Source organism: Sceloporus occidentalis, unplaced genomic scaffold, assembly GCF_023333645.1.
Source record: "Sceloporus occidentalis isolate IW3139 unplaced genomic scaffold, rSceOcc1.0.p SCAF_5, whole genome shotgun sequence".
NCBI classification, from domain to species: domain Eukaryota; kingdom Metazoa; phylum Chordata; class Lepidosauria; order Squamata; family Phrynosomatidae; genus Sceloporus; species Sceloporus occidentalis.
Window position 1 is genome coordinate 22,087,620 of NW_028316985.1, and position 20,287 is coordinate 22,107,906.

The following is a 20,287-nucleotide window of genomic DNA, read 5'->3' on the forward strand; positions in this document are numbered from 1 at the left end:
CCATAAAACAGACTGGCAGCCAGTGGAGCAATTGCAATAAGCAAGTTGTAGCAAGCCCCAGTTAACAATTTGGCTGCACCTCTTTGGATAAACTGAAGTTTCTGAAAATTCAAGATGGCTATCTGACATGATATAAAGCAGCTTCACTACATGCCTTAACCCTACATACTTCTTATTTTCTGGGGGGCGGGGAGGGAAAGAGTATTTTTGGACTATCATTCCCACAATCCTCCAGCCAGCACATTGGGCATGCTGGCTGGAGGCATGATAGTCCAAAGAAGTAAATGTCCTCAAATGCTCTTTCTAAAGCTGTAGTTACAGCCTTGGAGTTTCTCAGACAAGGGAAATTGGAAGTATAATCCAATGGCAATCTGAATGCAATCTTGGGGTTTAATGTTATTGCGTGATAGACCGCCACACACAAATTCGGGCAATGGGAAGTCAGGCCGAGCGCAATCATGGGATTTCACATTATTGCGTGATAGACTGCTACACGCACATTTGGGCAATGGCATACTATTTTTGGGCAATGGGGAGCCAGTTCAAATGCAATGAGCATTCACGTAATTTTGCTAAACTAGCGACTTTACGTGAATGCGTTTGGCCCCACTTTCTTTTCATTCGAAATTAAGAGAAATTCCTCACGTGTGATAAACTCCCTTGCTTCCTGTAAGCTTCCAGATGAGTGGTTGTGATAATCAACAGAATTTCTTTTCCTTCCTTCCTTTCTTATAGTGATATAAGATATATAATGGGTAATGATTTAAAAAATTTAAAAACAACAAAACAATCCCCCCATTTCATTAACAGCAAAGCAGGACATAGCCACATGCTTTAATTGGCTCTCTGTGTCTCCAAAAGTTGAAGGGACATGTACTAATGTCAGATCCAAGGACAGCCTTAATGTTCAGTTGCACGCATTTAAGCAAGTCTCTGTTAATAGTGTGGTACATTTGAGGACTCCAGTCTTAGAAGACAGGGCTGGCCAACCCATGCAATTTTAGGACTCTGTGGCTTTTCTGAACTATAATACTCTGTGACTTGGTCCCCCTTTAGCATATCAGTGGGCAAGCACATTATTTTATAATCAATATTTCAAGAATGAGCTGGGACAATCAGAGCTTGGAAAACTTACTTTTGGGGGCAACCACAGTTTCCAGATAGTTCAGCCAGCATGGACATGCTGGCTGAGGGAATCTGAGAGTTTTAGCCACAAAATAATGCAATTTACAAGCTCTGTGCATAATACTAAAGGGTAGTGTTTAACATTCTTATGTCACAAGAGGCTCAAAACGATAATAATAATAATAATAATAATAATAATAATAATAATAATATTGGAGCAGTTTGTTACCATTTAGTTGCCATGGATCTATCCAACAGAATCCTCGAATATGCAGTATAGTGAACTCCCACAGTTGGTCATCCCTCTTGTATATAATGTCTTAAGGTGGCTTAGTTAAAGGATCACCTATTTGTACAGCTTAGCATAGAAATAGATTTGTCATCTTTTTAGGCTGGGTGAGGTTTGGGAGACTCCAAACAAAGGATGTCTCCATCTATCAAGTCCAGATCTGCAAACTGCCTTCTTTTCCCACTTTCATGTCTGGTCTACAGTTGTACTGAAAGACATACAGTGGGTCCTTGATATCTGCTGATGTTTGGTTCCATAGACCCTCCATAGATACCAAAATCTGTGGATGTGTGTCCCACTAAATACAATGGCATAGAAATGGTTCCCCTTATATAAAATGACAAAATTAAGGTTTACTTTTTTGGTGTGTATGTGTGTGTGAGTGTATGTAACTTAATATTTTCAAACTGTGGATAGTTGTGTCCGTGGATAAGGAGTCGATGGATTGCAAGAGAGATCACTATTGTTTGTCTTTAATGAGTTGAAATGTATATCTTTTCTCAAGCTTTTTAAAAAATGCATATTTGGGAACTCTTTTTCAAGTTGTATGTATTGTTTGCAGATATCTCTGGACTAAACATGATGAGCTTGTGCTATCTCTTTGCATGCATTTGAGCTATGTGAATTGTAACATGTACATTTAAAAAATACATTTATTTTAATTTATGTGTATACAGCTATACTTTAATATGCAGATTCCATAATGAAACATTTTCCCCAGTTCAGACAGGGCAGGCTGGGAGACATCTGCATAGAAGTCAATTGCAGCAGATTACTTGCACAACTCAAGTTCAGTGAAGCATGGCCAGAAAGACCATATTCTATCATGGAAGGTTAATACCCTCAGAGCTTCATAAGGAAGTTAATGGGCTGTTTTAACATTGTTTGCACTGTTTAGCTACCTAGTCTAAAAAAGAGACATGTAATTACAGCTTGAAATGAGTTTTATTTGTTATAACTTGAAAATATCTTACTTTCTCCTTTTGGCTAAAGCTGCAGGTGAAAACATTGCCAAACCTTGATTAACATTTGCAAGGACCGCCAGGGGCCAGACAAAAACTGTGAAAATAGATTTGGTTGGCATGTCAGTGGCTGATCTTTTCTGGTTTAGAACTGGCAACATGGACAGCTCTACTTCTAATTACATTTAACACCTGCAGTCCACAGAGACAAATGCTTCCTAAATATTTGAGGACTACTATTAATACCTGAACTTGTCTCTTCCTTTATAGAGTTTTATTCACAGTAATGACTATTTGCAGAAATGCAGTGTATTCTCTTAGATATGCTTAGAGCTGTAGCATTGTGGAGAACCAGGATGGTGGAGTGGATTTGACTTTTAGGCTAGGACTCCAGGAGATGCGGGTTCAAATCCCCATTCAGCCATGAAATCCACTGGGTGGCCTCGGGCAATTCACGCTCTTTCAACCAAAGAGATCCATTTAACCCACGTCTTTTTGACACTGTTTTTTCCGTGTCTGTTTTGATAAATTGATTCTGCGCAAATGTAAACCAGATGAGGATCGGAATCGATTTAAATTTGCCCTTTGGCTGGCTGGAGCGGGTCCATTTTGAATCGATTTATGCATGAATGTGAACCACACAAATTATTTTAGAGGGGAAAAATGTGATCGGGGCAAATAGATCCATCAATTCAGAATGCACACCGATTTATTTATAAGTGGGAATAAGGCTGGTGTAACTCTTTGGAAGAAATCATACCAAGAAAATTCTGTGATAGGGTCACCATAAGTTGAAGTTTACTTGAAAACACATAACAACAACATGTGGAAGATGCAAAACTTCCAAATCGTAAGATCTGAGTCCTGTTGGGACATGATGCTAGCATACCATTGTTATGCCAGCAGTGACACTTTTTACATGCTTCCATAAGGAGATACCTAATACTCCATTACAGAAGTGCTTTTCCATTCTTCCATGGCACAGTGGGCTGACTTTGAGGGCAGTCAGTGCACAGACACAGCTCTGCTCTCCCAACCTGGAGCAGTCAGTAGAATTTTGCAGCTGTCTCACCTTGTGTTAGCATTGGCCAGTATTTGAATATTTGCTCAGGCATGGAAACCCACTGGATGATTTTGGGCAAGTTACTAAGGGGAAGGCAATGGTAAATCTACTGTGAATAAATCTTGTCAAGGATGTCCTATGATAGGGCTGCCATATGTCTGAGTTGACTTGAAGGCCCATAACAACCACTCTTACCATCGTTGTGCTTGTATACAATTCTACTATCCTAATACTGCTTTATGACCTTGTTTATTCAGCAGAAAGGCAGTGTGGTGTAGAGGTATGAATACTAGACTACAACTCTAGAGACCAGAATTCACTCAACCATGAAGCCCACTGGGTTAGTTTTTTTGTGGGTTTTTTGAGCTATGTGGCCATGTTCTAGAAGAGTTTTTTCCCCTGATGTTTTGCCAGCATCTGTGGCTGGCATCTTCATCTTTCTCTGAATCTTTCTCCTGGTGAAACATTAGAGAAAATGCTTCTAAAACATGGCCACATAGCCTGAACCCCCCCCCCCCCCAAAAAAAAAAAAAAAAAAAAAACTATGGATGCCATCAACTTCCCACTGGGTTACTTTGGACAAGTCACACCCTCTCAGTCTCAGAGGAAAGCAAGACAAAGCCTCTCTGAATAAATCTTGCCAAGAAGACCCTGTGATAGGTTCACCTTACAGACTCCATACACTGGAAATGACTGGAAGGCACACAACAACCATGCCTATCTATTTTCTGATTTTAGAAAGTTCAATACTCAGTTATTGAACATTGTCTATTATGCAGCCAGAGACTAAAAAGAATATAAATGTAACTGTTAAATTCCACATCTCCAGCCAGTTCAGGTGCCTCTTCACTATAAAGGTAAGGGTGAAAATGGATTTTAAGCCTCCTACGCAATTTCACCTCTACAGCAAAAGAGTACATAAAGTAGGAAAGAGGGTTTTTTTGGCCAACTTTACTACAGCAGCAACATGTTCCATAGCATTCTGGGAAGAAAATATCACCCACTCCCAATTCCCCATTCCATTGGTGCAACGTTTTATTTGTGGGAAGAGGATTTTTGATGAAGTCAGCCTGTGTAAATTTTTCAACTATTTTTGGGATAGGTATGACTGCCCACATGACAATGGCTTTGGCATCCTTTGGTTTTCTTAGAAAAATCTATGAAATTAATGGATTGCCATAATTTGACGGGTGACTTGAAGGCTTTCTCTCTCTCTCTCTTATAGATTATGGGATTACGCTTGACGAAGCTGAATGCATCTTTAATAACCCTGGGCAGATTGACCTTGTACCCCAGTCCATTTTTTCCATGCTCAGAATTGACCCACTCCACATCATAGACATATGGTGGCAAATCCCTTGTAGTACTGTCATGGCCAGCCAAGATCAGCTCTCGGAGGATGAGGAGGAGGATGAGCCTCCTCCAGAGCAAGGGCTGATTGAGGCAACGCCAGGTCTGTTCCTGCCCTGCCAGGTCCCAGCTGTGATCCTCCAGCCCCAGAGGAGGAGGTTCAACCAGGTCCTAGTGCCAAAGAGAGGCTTCCTTCGGTACCACAGCCTAGTGGTGAGTCTGGAGACAAAGCTTGCCTGCAGGTGCCTTCTTTCAAAGAGAGAAGAGCCGAGAGTTCTTGCAGACGCAGATCACAGAGGATTGCCAAGAGGCAATTAGCCAACCAGCCTCAGGTGGCACGAGGGAGAGTTTCCCTTACTTAAGTGGGAGAGAGACTAATGCTGGTCGCTAGAGTTTATTGCATGATCTCTCGGCGTGATTGCTGCTAGCACTAGCTCCTAGTATCTGGATTCTTTGTTACCTTGACCTTGGACCGGACTTCGTTATCTCTTGGCTGTTTGACCTTGGACTGTTTGACCAACGTTGTTTCTCGGTATCCTGACTTTGGCTTGACTCTCGGAACGTTTGGACTTCTGGAATTCTGAACTCGGCTTGTTTTCTCGGACTGCTCTCAGACTGATTCCTTGCAAGGTCTGCTTTACTTTCACTTCCACTGTGCTAAGGCTCTGTTATCGGCTACTGTCAAGTGTCTGCTGGCAGCATCATGGTTTAGTGCAATTGCTTGTATCAATAGTCCCAGAACCTTGAAATCCCTAAATGGTTTGCACCATATTACTAGAAGCTCCAAATAATCATGTCCACCATTAAGACCAGTCCTTCTTAGCTGCCTTCTATTAAGGTCAGCAAGTTTAGCATGCAGAACTGACATCTGGGTATTTTTGGCAATGGCCCCAAATCTTTGGAATTTTCTTCTAGTCAACCTGCTTTTTGCCTCTTCAGTTATAGCATAGAGGCTGATATTGAAAAGCTTCATCTTCTGCATTTGATTGATTTCATGTGTCAGCAGAACAGCATTACAAATCATTTATGGACATTTCTATGATGCTTTCAAATTTCTACTTTGTTTCTTACTTCCTCTTTGCACTGCTTTGGAAAGGCATGGTTATAAAAAGCAGCATTAAAATGCTTTATGTTGCTGTTTTTCTTCTTTCAGCCTTTAATTGTTCTTCCTTTGAATATTTGTTTATGGCTTTTAGTGCATTGTATTTTTACCTCTGTCTTTTTCATTTCTTTCTTTAAGTCAGGTGTAACATTGGATATTTTCCAAGGGGAAGGTGACTTACTTTAAAAAAAATCATTGTTGTTTCAGATATTTAGCTATTCTAAAGATACCATATCCACATCCAACCCTGTCCAGGTCCAAATACATAAAGAACTTTATGCTTTTCAACAACCTCAAGATTATATTATTTTATAATAACCCAGCAACATTGGACATTGCTGAGAAATCAGGGGATATGAAACAATCTTTTAAGGCAGTAATTGTTTCAAATACAGAAAACAAAGATTGAGGATGAACAGAACTTTTAGGACAAGGTAAATAGTAGTCCCCATAAGGATACATATTGAGAAAGGTACTGTGAGTACTGGGATTAGGATATTATACTGGGGCTTGAAAGATCCATGTTCTAATCCCCAAATTCACTGGACAACCTTGGCTGTTGCCACACTGCAGATTTAATGCAGTGTGACACTGTTTTAACTGTCATGGCTGCATCCTATGAAATCCTAGTATTTGTAGTTTGTTGTGGCACTAGAGCTCCCTGACAGAAGTGGCTAAATATCTCTACAAATCCTACAGTTCTATAGCATTGAGCCATGGCAGTTGAAATGGTGTCAAAATGCATTAATTCTGCAGTGTAGATGAAGCCTGTGCAGATGAAATATCTCTTTTTTTCCTCTTGGGCTGATGTTTCTTACAGGGCTATGCTTAGAGTGAAGAGGAGGAGGGCTACATATATTGTCCTGACCTCAGTGGAGGAAAGCTGGGATAAATATATAACTAGTAAATAATTAATCAATTAAAGAAAAAGTTATTTAAAAACCTGAGGTAGGATCATGTTGAGTAACCCACACATACCACAGAGTGCAGTGCATATACCAAAGCTTTATGTGGCAGTTCCTGGAGGTAAAAAGCAGCATCTGAAGTGATCTTCCAGGTATCAGGGATAAACTTATAATTTCCCACATGGGACAACACTATCATTAAAATATCCCACATCATTATTTATGGTGTGACATGATGAGATGCTATACTTACTGTAGTGGCACAGTGGATATCTTTCCACACTGTGGCCTCTCTAGAGAGATCAGACACTTCAAAAAAGTTGTCAAGAATAACTTCCCCAATCATATCATGTCTTGAAAACCTGTCAAAGTCATAGACACTGAAATGTAATTTCCTGTTGCAAAGTTGATCATAGGCTACAGGAAACTGAAAGGTTTCATCAAAGACAGGGTTTAAAGTCTTTCTATGAACCCGTGTCTGAAACTTCTTTTTTCGGTCTGGAAGAAGGTAGATTTTCACATAGGGATCTGATGTACCAGTGAAATCTTTTGCTGGTAAATCCAAAGCTTTGACAATGGTCACCAATAGGAGTTCATTTTCGTAATCATACTTGAGGGTAAAGTTAAGTTTCCCACAGGTTTTCACATCCTCTTTCTTTCCTTCTGAATCCACAGACTTCTGTTTGTAAAGCTCAGGTTTTATCCTTCCAATGCTGGTAGTTGTCTCCCCTCTTTGTAAAACTGGGTCTGCTCCCATGTTAAAATCAATGCTGGACACTTGCATTTGCCTTGGCAAATGTCTCCTGAAAGAATTGTGCCTGCATACACAAAGACAAAGAAATTAACTTTGATTATCTCAATGGGAGAGCAAATAACTTTCATATTGCTAAAAATGAAAGAAGTAAATCAAGAGCTCAAATTTAACAAGTTTCCATTATTGCTGTAACTCCCTAGAGAAAACAATTACCAACAACACTAGGTAATCCAAGAAGATAACTTTGTAATTCAGTTTGGGAAGAATGTTGACAATTTCTTTGGGGGGGGGGGGGGCATCCAGGGAAAAGCTTAACTATTACATTATAACAAAAAATGAGAAAAGATTTAGAATGCATGGCCCCTGGAGGATATGCTGAATGGAATTGTCATGTTTAATGTAGAGTGAAGATGACAAATCTGAAATCCATATCCTGTTTTTGGCCACTCTGCATTTGGGAAGCAGAAGACAGAACCTGGAGAATCAAGGTTCAGAACCTGGAGAAGTGAAGTGAGGCAAGGAACTAGGGTGGGGAATTCCTATCCAACCCCTTCAAACAACCCCACACTGAGATGTCTTCAGAGCTAGGCTTTGTGGTAGAAGTCCAAGGCACACTGAGCAGGATGAACATGAGGGCATCAAACACAGCTACGATGGTCTACCATTTTGGAAAGTAATATGTATGACCATCTAAATATGGTGGGCCCTTTAAGATCACTGGAATCCAGCGTTAGAAACCCATTTGGGTGACCTTGAGCAAGTCATATGCTCTCAGCCCCAGGAGACGGCAATGGGAAACCGCCTCTGAGCAAATTGTGCCAAGAAAACTCCATGATAGGTTTTCCTTAGGGTTGCCATAAGACAGAAATGACGCGAAGGCACACAACAACAAACAAAAATCAATGCTGAACCAAAGGCTATCTTTCTTTGGATTCACAATGAGACAACATGGCTCACTGGAAAAGATTAGCCAAGGTTTGACTCAGAGGCAATTGTTGGGTGCTAAAAATAATTATTGTTTGCTAATCCAGATCAATACTAATAGTAATATTAATACCAGTAATAGACATTTCAGGTTAGAATAAAATTTCATAGTCTTTGAATTCATAGCACAAAGAGCTATTTTATTTTTTTACTACTGATGATGACTGTACAGATTTACCACAAAGGTAATGGCAGCCACAGAATTAACCCTAATGGGTTGGATTCAAATGTGCCCTTTCATGAACAGAAATATTCCTTCCATTTGCAGAAGTGATTTCAATCCAGCAAAGCCCTTTCTTTTTGACAGATTGCTTCATCCCTCTGTACAATGTCTCATTCTGTCCCAAAGGATATCTCACAACATATTTGGAACAGGAGAACTGACATTTGAGTTTAGTTCTACCCATGAAACTCAGGATTCAGCCCATTGATTTCAATGCCTAACACTGCACACTGTGTTTGACTGTTTGACTGTGACTCCTGTGTATGGGATTGAAATATTATCATTGACATTGTCATTGTCATCCTCCTCCTCATTAATCTTTTATAAAAAATACTTTTTATTGATAAAAACATATAAACAGGCACCCAAATGCCTCTAATGCGACATCACATACCAATGCTTAGATCTACTGCTATCACTACAAATACAAAACACATATTCAAACATTTAAAAATGATTTTCTGCTTTCTTATCATTGGATTAGATATCATATTAAGCCGTTATTCCCTTGATCAAACAATGTGACTTCTGTAAATTTCTATTTATAGTTTGAAACACAAATAATTAATCCTCAAACCCATCCAGTAGTATCTTTTCAGTAAGAATGGCAGAAAAGAGCCCCACTCTTCCAAAAACCTATCTAACGGTTTTTCTCTTAATAGACTAGTTAATTTGTCCATTTCTACTAAGTCAAAGATCTTCAAAACCCAATCTTCCACTGATGGGATCTTGACACTCTTCCACCTGGGGGCATATAGCAGGGGTCATCATCATCAGTTCAGGGTAAAATCCAGAGTGGATTCACCGTCCACTGACATGGGAGTCACTGTGGCTATGGGAGCTGGTGGTTCTGATGTCAATTGGGGTAGAGAATTAGCTCCATGATTTTGTCTGAATAATAAAGGGGGTATCCAAGGTGATCCACACACCCCAAAAAGATTCAGCATTTTGAGGAGTCTCTTTGATTTTCCTGAGAGGATTCACTGCCCCAGTGACCTCAGACCCACCAGCCGCCACTGCAAGCAGGTTTAAGCTAAAAGGGAATTTAAAAAAAAAAAACTGGAAAGACAATGACCAAGAAAAATGAGAATAAGATTGGAAGTAGGAAGAGACCAAAAAAGTCTTCAGCACCTCCTTAGTGTAACCTTGGTCTAATCTGCTTTGCAGAAATAATGCAGTCTGATACAGCTCTGCCATGGCTCAATGCTACGTATGTAATTCTGGGATTTGTAGTTTTGTGAGATATTTAGCCTTCTCTGCCAGAGAACTCTGGTGCCACAATAAACTACATATCGCAGGATTCCATATGATTGAGCTTTGACAGTTAAAACAGTGTCAAAGTGCATTAATTCTTCAGTGCAGATTAGACCCTGAATTCAATAAAGCAAGAGAGAAGGACACTGCAATGTCTGATTTGTATTTGATTGTTGCAATTTCATTTTTAAGGGGGGTGGGGAAATCAAAGCTTTCTATTTCTTTTCTCTTTTCTTTCCCCTTTCTTCTTTCTTTCTTTCTTTTTTTCTTTCTTTCTTTCAGCAATAACATATAGATTTTCTGTATAATGTACAAATTGGCACACAGATCTCCCCCCCCCCCCCCATAGGAATCTTCACACTCTTTGCCTTTCTCTCTCCTTGGCCATACTTTCATCTATTTATAAATGAATTGAGTACATATAATATGGTCCCGTTAGAAGGTAGGGTGTTTCTGTGCACATTCAATGTTTTTCATGCTTAGGAAAGGCAGGTGTACATGAGTGCAGCTCTACAATGCCTCCATTTTGAACTGCACTGAAAATAAAGATGGGCCTCAGCTGCAGCACTAGTTTTTTCATACCAGGAGTAGAAATTGTCTGTTTGGAAACTATTGCGCTTTACTTCACAAAAAACACTAGTTCTATTTACACCTGGAGTGTTTGCTAAATGGAAAATGCTCAAGTAACCATTTTTTTTTTCATAGAAGAGTTATGTCAACTAAACTTCAGAAGTGCCACTAAATTTTTATTTTCCTGTCCTTTGATTTTCCCTGACCAACTGCACAAGATTATTGTTGCTTTTTTAAATTAAAGGATATGTAACATTAAATAAAGATTTTATTAATGATTTAAAATTACAGAAGTAGTGAAGGGCATTTTATTCAAGATGTTATTGTCAGGTTTTATTAAGAGCTTCTTTGAACATTGACTGGTAGCTAAAGAAATATATCTTTCTGAAATTACACCTTACAATTACACTAAAATCACATCAAGATGTGGACAGTGTCTATCAAATAGCACACAAATAGCTGCAGGGTGGGGAGGGTTATGCCACATGCCTATGTATTTTGGGTTTTGTGGTTGAAAACTTGATCTTTGTTATTTCTTGGATGAATTGGATGACATTTCCAGGATTCTGAATCCCTGTACCTAAACTCCAGATCCCAGGATTCCTTAGGCTACAGCCACGGCAGTTAAAATAGAATGATAGTGCTATAACTGTGTAGTGTGAAAGGGTCCCAGGCATTGTCACATAGAGGGACTTTGTGTAAGAGCAATGAGTAGAGTTAAGCTTATTCCATCTTTTCCCATGGTTTGGAAAAAAAGACAGACACTACATAGAAAATAAGAAATCTGTAAAATCTCAGAAAGGAATATGCAGGGTTTTTCCCCTTTGGGTAATGTTCAAATGGGGTGTGGGGGAGGGAAGTGCTATTTGGCTTCCTTTACTTCCTTTGATGGTGTGTTTTTGAATGGCCTGAAGATTAAATATCATAGTCAGAATCATTCAGACCACAGTATTTCTAATTTCTAGGTGTGGTTGTGAAAGCTGCACAGTGAAGTAGGTTGAATAGGTTGACAGGAAAAAAAAAATAAACTCATCTGAAATGTGATGTTGGAGGAGAGTTGTACATGGACTGCCAAAAAGACAAATAATTGCATCTTAGAGCAGATCAAGCTTCAGTCCTCTCTAAAAGCAAAGATAACTAAATTAAGGCTATCATACTTTGAACATATCATGAGATTTGGCTCATGGAAAAGTAGAATGCAGTATTAAAAGAAAGAGACCACACTGTACGTGGACTGATTCAGTCAAGAAAGCCATAGCCCTGAGCTTAGAAGACTTGAGCCAGGGCCGTTGATGACCAGAGATCTTGGAGATCTCCTATTCATAGGGTGACCATAAGTTGAAGTCTACTAGATGGCAAGTAACAACCACAAAAACAACAATGCTATCTGAGATATTCTGGGAGTTACAATGCAAAAAGTAACATTTCCAAGTTCTGCTGACAGCCTGTCCATTGTTGGATTTAATGTTGAACTGCAGTTAATTAAAATCAGGCGAAAACGTTTTTCTCTTTGGCATCATGCCAGAGAAAAGAGGAGGTGGGAAATACATCAGCCTCAAGTTCATGCAGGATCATTTTATGCGACAGTACTTTAGTTTTAAAGCTAAAGCTCAAATTCAAGCTTTTACAAATCAGGATTTTCATTAATATTATGTCTTATTTATTTACATGATGATGATGATGATGATGATGATGATGATGATGATGGTGGTGGTGGTGGCGGCAATAGTGACATTCATAGTTAGAGAATATTACTTAATCTGAGCATGTGAAATGGGACAAGTTTTGAATTGAATGTTTCTCACCTTTCATGGGACCTTATGACTTGCAAAAATAAAGCGACTTACCCCTGCTGGGATACAGTTGCTTATGGGATGCATTCTAGAATTATCGCACGAAAAAACTGCCGATGCCACTAGGCGACTGCATCCCAGCTGCATCCAGGCTACCAGCCGTGCTCAGCCGGCTGCTTTTCAAAAACAGGAAGCTCCTGCCAGCGGCATCGGCAGAATTTTTCATGTGACGATTCCCGATTGCATTCCATAAGCAACTGTATCCCAGCAGGGGTAGGTCACTTTATTTTTGCAAGTGATAAAGTCCATAGTGTGTGTTATTACAGTCACTTTACTCCATAACAATAGCTGCTGAACATCTCCTCTTTTAAAAAAGAGAAAGAGACTGAGAGAGAGAGAAACACTGTGAGATCCTTTTTTCAAGTTCCCAAATGCTCCTTTTCATATACTTTTTTTAAAAAAAGAACACCATTGGTTTCAAATACAGAATGTAACCACTGAACTCCTGTTTCTCTCCATCTTCCCTTGCCTTATTAGTTGTGTCATATCTTTTCATAATTCCCACCAGTGTGTTAGATACCATGGGGTGTTACTCCAAGGAGGCATTATGTAATGTAGGACTCTTGCTCTAGTAAGCCATTGCCCGGATGACACATAGCTTGCTTTGTTTCTGAGTCACAAAGGTTCAGTGAGATGGCTAATTGATGTGTTAATTATTTAAATGTGTTTTAGTTCCCATGGCAACCTGGGAATACGTGTTCTGGTCTGCTGGAACAATGGGACGAGGATGATGGCTGCACCGAAGTATCAGAAGCACATCTGCAAATGAGGTTGCTGGGATGCTGCACAGTTAATGGTGCTCACCTGCTGCACTGTTCTCTGTGCCTCTGCACTCTGATTTATTGCATTGCCCAGGGCTTGCCTTCATCTCTTCTGGTGAACTAAAAAAATTATAACCCCTGCTCGCACTAGATTCTAAAGCACAAAAGCATCCAGACAATTGGCGGCACATTATAGGCTGGAAACTCAGAGGAAAACAGTCTCATTTCAATGCTTGCAAAGAAAATTCATTGCCAGCTGGGGCAGGGGTTTGAGAAGAAACAACAGAAAGGAAAGCTACCTACTGAATTCCTTCCGCCATGTTTTGTTGAGCCCTAGCTCTGCTCTCCATACATCTGAACAGAGGTCTGGAACTGTCCCCTGCCCCCCTTTGGATGATGAAAGTTGTAATATATCATTTACATCTATGTTTTAGTAGTAGTCCTGGTTGTGAGTTTTTTGCACTGGCTGTAAGCACTATTGCCATTACATGTTGTTACTACATTTCATGACACCTATTTTTTGTTTTGCTGTTTGATGGTTAATCTGTGATTTTGTTTGTTTGTGTAAATGGTATTTTGCAGAGGCACACATTGTTTTGGTGCTGAAAACATACAGATCGCCTCCCCTCAAACATACTTAAAAGAGTAGATGTAAATAAACGTATCAGTATAAGTATGAATGTATTGCTGCCTTTTTGTTGCTGATGGCTGGATACTTTTCTTACAAAAACAACAAACTGAACTGGAGACTGATTAAGCCTTTTCTATCTGTTACTTTTTGGTGCCCCCAATAAACAGCTTTGTTAGGAAGTCCTATCTGCCTGCCTGCCTGCCCGCCCGCCCGCCCATCCATCCATCTGATTGTTATGATTATTATTATTTTCTGCTCCTTCTACTCCTCTTCATTTATACTCCACCTTTTCCCTTGAACTAGGACCTAAGGCAGTTTGAGTTCAGCATAGGATTCTGAGAAACACATGCTTTCTTGGTTTGTTGCTGTGTGTGTTCAAGTAGTTTCTGACTTATGCAAACCTAAGTCAGTCCTATCACATGGTTTTTACGGACTGTGAGTGTATGACTTGCCCAAGGTCACCTAGTGGATTTCTATGGCTGAGGAGGGACTCAACACTGGTCTCCAGTCATAGTCCAATGCTCAGACCACTGCACCACACTTGCTCTCTTACTTGTTGTTAACTGCCTTTGAATTGACCCAGACTCATGGTGACACAGTGGATGAAACATCTCCAAGTCCCCTATCCTCCACTGGTATGTGGTCTTTTTCTCTTTTTACCATCTTATATTGTTCCTAGCATTATTGTCTTTCCTAGTGAGTTATGCCTTCCCATGACGTGGCCGAGGTGTGACAGCCTCAATTTCATCATCTTGGTTTCCAAGGAAAGTTCAGGCTTGATCTGTTCTAGGTCCAATTCATTTGTCTTTTTGCTGTCCACAGAATCCTTGGCACTGTTCTCTAGCACCACATCTCAGAATGGCTGGTTTTCTTTTTATCCGCTTTTTTCACTGTCCAGCTTTCACATCCCTATATGATAACTGAGACCACAATAGCTTGGACGATTCTAACTTTAGTGCTCAGTTGTACATCTTTACACTTTAGGATCTTGTCTAGTTCTTTCATAGCTGCCCTTCCCATTCCTAGTCTTTTTCAATGTTTGATCCAAATATGGGAACTCTTTAACTATTTCAATTTCCTCATAATTAGACTGAATTTATGTGGATTATCTGTGGTCATTATTTTTCCCCCTTTATGTTCAACATTAAGCGTGCCTCACTTTCTTCTTTGACCTTCCTTAGTAATTGTTCCAAATCTATAATGTTTTCTGCTAGTAGTATGGTATCATCTGCGTATCTTAGGTTGTTGATGTTCCTTCCTCCTATCTTTACTCCTCCTTCCTCTGAGTCTAAACCTGCCTTTTATATATTTCTCACATACAAGTTGAACAAATAGTGTGATGATGTGCATCCTTGCCTGACCCCTTTGCCAATCGATAACCATTCTGTTTCTCCAGATTCTTTTCTAACAGTAGCTTCTTGTCCTAAATATGGAAGAAAGCATGCATCTAACCAGCAGACTTGTGGGCTGGACACATCCCTACTTATTACTGCCTCTTGCTTAAGAATTACTTTCCTTTTAATAAGTGATTAGCGTGAGTGAATGCTTCACTGGTGGGGTCAAGCTGATCGTGTTGATCTGTACAACCCCTGTATCTCTGTCCCAAGTTTAAAATAAATATAATTTGTTTTCTTGCATTTATTAAGAAGGCAAGAATAGTTTATGTTGCTGAGCCTTGGGGCATGTGTTTTGCAGCCCCCATGAAGTTGTATTATTTAGTATAATTTTCTTTTAATTTCACTTTTCTAATGGTAATTATCTGTTCTGATCTTCATTTATTCCTTCCTGGCTGTTTTATTAAGAGAGAGAACAAAGAGGTCCAGTCAATTTCCCATAATTATGAGACTAATTTTCCCCCATATTATTGCTTTTTCACCTTCTCATGAAGCCCGAAAACTCATGCTGACCTCTTCATAAAAAAATAAAATGCCTTAACTAGAAATGGTATCTGAGGAAGTTTACTTCTTTCTGGGCAAGCGTGGAGTTGTAGGTGGCTGTACAGGAAAACTGATCTTGAAGGATCCTCAAAGTCAGTGCATTAACCTGAATTCAGAGCTTGAACCATGCTGTAGCACAAAAGAGCAACTTGTCAAAACCCTGAATCTGATAGGGGAAAATTGGGTTCTAAGGAGTTTATCACATTACTTACCTCCCGCTCTGCTCCTGTCGCTCCAGCATCACCAATCTGCAGTGGGAGCCTCTTGGTGGGATTGCGGATGGTGATTCTAAAGGGCAACACTTCCATTTTCGTCATGGAAGCATTCTCGTAATTGTTTTGAAAAGGACCCTTTTAAATAATGGATCAAATCGTTATTAAAACGGACCCTTTTTAAAACAATTACGAGAATGCTTCCATGACAAAAACGGAAGCGTTCCCCTTTAACAGCGCCATCCGCGATCCCACCAGGAGGCTCCCATCGCAGTTTGGTGATGTTTACACGACAGGAGCATGGCGGGAGCCCTCTGGTGTGATAAACTCCTGTGATTCAAGAACTAGCATTAGCTGACCAACCATAGGCTTCTGCCACACTGCAAAAGTAATGTAGTTTGATGATGTTTTAAATGTCAAGGCTCCATCATATGGAATCCTGGGAATTGTAGTTTGTTGTGGAACTACAGCTCTCTGACAGAGAAAGCTAAATATCTCACAAAGCTACAGACCTCAGACCTCCATAGTATTGAGGCACTTAAAGTGGTGCCTAACTGCATTAATTCTGTAGTGTAGATACAGCCTTAGTGTATGCCCAGACTGAATGGCAGCTGATAGCTCCAATATATCAGCTATCCAAGGTTCTGAATGTATGTAAGCCGCTTTGATAGCCTTGGCTGAAGAGCGGGGTATTATTATTATTATTATTATTATTATTATTATTATTATTGGGAGGTAGTTCTGCAACTTGGATGGCTCCACTGAAGTTTGGGAAGATTCACTCGAGATACCAACTGCCATTGCCACACACTTAGACTTCATACTTTCAACCTACACCTCATACAAACATCATACAGCAAGTCAGGTTATCTTGCCTTAAAACAACTAAGACTGGAGGCCATCTAAATCAGCTTTATCGGTGCAGTCAGGGTTTCAGACAGGATTCTTTCACAGCCTTATCTGGAAAGATTGGGGATTGAACTTGGATCTTCTGCACACAAAACATGTGCTCTGTCACTGAACTATTACATGTAGCTGCATCTGCACTGCAGAAATAATCCAGGTTGACACCACTTTAATTGCTATGGCTCAGTGCTGTGGGATTCTGGGAATCATTGTTTGGTTGGGCACAAGAGCTCTCTGACAGAGAAGGCTAAACTGCTGTCAAAACTACAATCCCCAGAACTCCATCGCATTGGGGCATGGCAGTTAAAGTGGTGTCAGTCACAATTCTTTCTGTGGTGTGGATGCAGCCTACATCTGTTGACCAGGTGTTAGGATCTGTGCTACACACACTCCTTATGGACTATTTGATATAAGAGGAAAACACAGCAAAAGTTGTAGTTAGCACATTAGAGGGAATTTCTTGTGCAATCCTGATTTCTCTGCCCCTCTCCTGCCACAGTATCACCAAAGATCAATTTGTTAAATGAAATACAGCCATTTTCTAACTGAAAGGATTTGTTTTTGAACATGTTGTTTCCTGGAATGAACAAAGTAGGGATCTGTCTTTGGCTGTGTCTGAATACAACAGCACCACTTTGTTGTCGTCATGTACTTTCAAGCTGTTTCTGACTTATGGCATCCCTCAGGCAAGATTTGTTCAGAGGGAGGTTGCTATTGCTTTCCTCTAAGGGTGAGAGAATGTGACTTGCCCAACATCATCAGTGGGTTTCCATAGTTGACTGGAGACTCAAATTCTGGTCTCCCAAGGTCCTTATCGAGAACTCAAACCATTATGCCATGTATTCTGAAGGAAGCCATGTTTTGCCTGATCATTTGAATGAGTTAATAATACAGTGAAAAAGTATAATGGTTAGAATGTTGGTATACTTTGGAGATCCAGCTTATAGTTCCCACCATGCCATGAAACTTGCTTGGTGATCTTGAGTCAGTCCTAGTCTGGCTCTATCTCATAGGATTATTGTGAGGTTAAAATGGATTGGAAGAGAACTATAAATTTCACTTTAGGCTTACTGGATGAAAAGCAGGATAGAAATGTAAGAAACAGGATGCAGAACCAGAACTACCAGACTCACAAATAACTTGGGAGAAAGCCCTGGATACTGAGTTCAAGAAGTTCAGCTGCATAATTGTGAAATATTACCCCCCCCCCCAAAGGTTTTAAATAAGTTGTGTTTTTAACTGTTACGCTTTAGTATTCTTTAATTCTTTTTTAACTTTTGTAAGCTGTATCCTTTTTAAATCATTGTAAGCTGCCTTGAATTCCATTTTGGTGAAAGGCAGGATATAAATAAAATCAAATAAAAATGAATGAAAACTTTAAAGTAAATGATGAAGACATCAAAATAGTAAAAGATTTTTTATATCTTGGCTCAGTTGTAAATAAAAATGGAGAATGTATACAAGAAATGAGAAGACAAGGACTTGGAAGGGCAGCTATGAAAGAGCTAGATGAGATCCTTGGGTATAAAGACATATCACTGAATACTGAAGTCAGGATCACCCATTCCACAGTTTTTCCAATTTCTATGTATGGTTGTGAACGCTGGACAGTGAAGAAAGCTGATAGGAAGAGAATCAACTCTTTTGAAATGTAGTGCTGGAAGAGACTTCTGCAGATGCCACAGACTGCTATCAAAACAAAAATAAATAGGTTCTAAAGGAAATCAGGCCAAAACTTGCACTAGAAGCCAAAATTGGGCTGTCTTACTTTGGGCAGATCATAATAGTAAAAAAAATTTAAACTTTAATTATATCCCACTTTTAGTTACCACAATCAAAGCGGCAAACAACCTTTTAAAAATACAATATATACAATTTCCAGCTCCCCTTAAAAAAGGATTAAACAATTCTATCCATTAAAATTATAGACAATGAAATCTAAAAACAATAATACAATAATAGAATAATGGTGGGCAGAGTCTTCACTTATATATGTCTGTGGGGGGAGCGTTACATGGCCAGGTTCTATTCCGGGAAGGCATGCTGGAAGAGATCTGTCTTGACAGCTTTCTTGAAGCTCTCTAGGTTGGTAATTTGACAGATCTCGTCCGGTAGGCCATTCCATAAAGTGGGAGCGATCGCAGAAAAAGTTCTTTGGGAGGTTGCCGTCAATCTGGTCTTTGTGGACTGCAACAAATTCCTCCCAGAGGATCTGAGGGTGCGGGGCGGATTATATGGAAGGAGGCGATCCCTTAAGTAGGTTGGGCAAAAGCCATGGAGGGCTTTAAAGGTAATGACCAACACCTTGTACTGAGATGAAATGACTAATTGAAAAGATGATAATATTTGGTGAAGTTGAAAGCAGTAGGGAAAGAGGAAGTCTGTGTTAAAGGTGGAAAGACCTAATCAAGGAAGCCATGATCCTGCATTTGCAAGACCCAGGCAGGGCTGTTAATAATATCATCTCTTGGTGATCTCTCATTCATAGGTTGGGGCCAACGTAACAGCAATTAAAAACAAAAAACCAAACAACAATATCAATGTAAAAGCAACTAATTTTATTAAAATGTGAGGTAAATACAATGTTTGCAATGTCCCCCTTTTACTTGCTGTTTTTTTAAAGATCAAAAATGGCCCAAGAGAACCAAAGACATGTCAAAAATGCCCTCAATCGCAGGAGGTACTTGCAGGGTATCTTGGGGAAATTCCTTTAACCCCTGCCATCACATGTCCACCCCAGGAATAGGCAGACAGAGGCTACAACAAGGATGGATGGTCTCACACCTCCAACAATTCAAATGCTCCGTTCCTAGTTCTTGCCTTGGTGCAGCAGACTAAACCAAACGGCACCAGACATCCTTCATGTTGTGGACTAAACCATATAGTATAGAAGCCTTTTCTACTGATAATTATGTGGCTCTCTAGTTTCCTTTCTTTTTCTTCTTATATCAACAAGGATATTTTTCTGCTTAGCACAGACTCTGAAGTGAAGCTAAATTGCACTCTGGAGGTAAACAACGGTGATGTGGAGATACTTATTCTGGTGTCATTTATTGCTTGTTTGGGATCCAGGGACTTGAAAAATGATTTTCTTTTCATAAGCAGACCTCTTTCATAATAGCACAAAAGATAAGGAGAATGTAAAATGTTCCAATTAAGAGTTCTCACATTCATTTTCTTCCCTTCTCCACCTCACACCAATGAATATCCACATTGAACAACGAATCTGGACAATCATGAAATGAAGTTTCTTTGACACTGTGCTTTTTTAGCTGGAATCATTTATGGTAGGTTTATTATTAAATCAGGCAAATTCAAAGAGGCCCCAAACACACTTTCCCTACAAAAACAGTGATTCAAGTGGGGGAAAAAAAACAACAGTGAGGTTTTACAGGGAAGAACTTAC

General features: G+C 39.7%; 1 protein-coding gene across 1 annotated transcript in view; it reads right to left on the minus strand.

Moving 5' to 3' along the window:
* SYT10 (synaptotagmin 10) overlaps positions 1–20,287 on the minus strand; it is a 60,131-nt gene that overhangs the window by 13,834 nt on the left and 26,010 nt on the right. Inside the window, exon 3 of the mRNA XM_089526705.1 lies at positions 7,050–7,614. Coding sequence (XP_089382831.1) covers positions 7,050–7,614 — 565 coding nt within the window. The remainder of the gene's footprint in view (positions 1–7,049; positions 7,615–20,287) is intronic.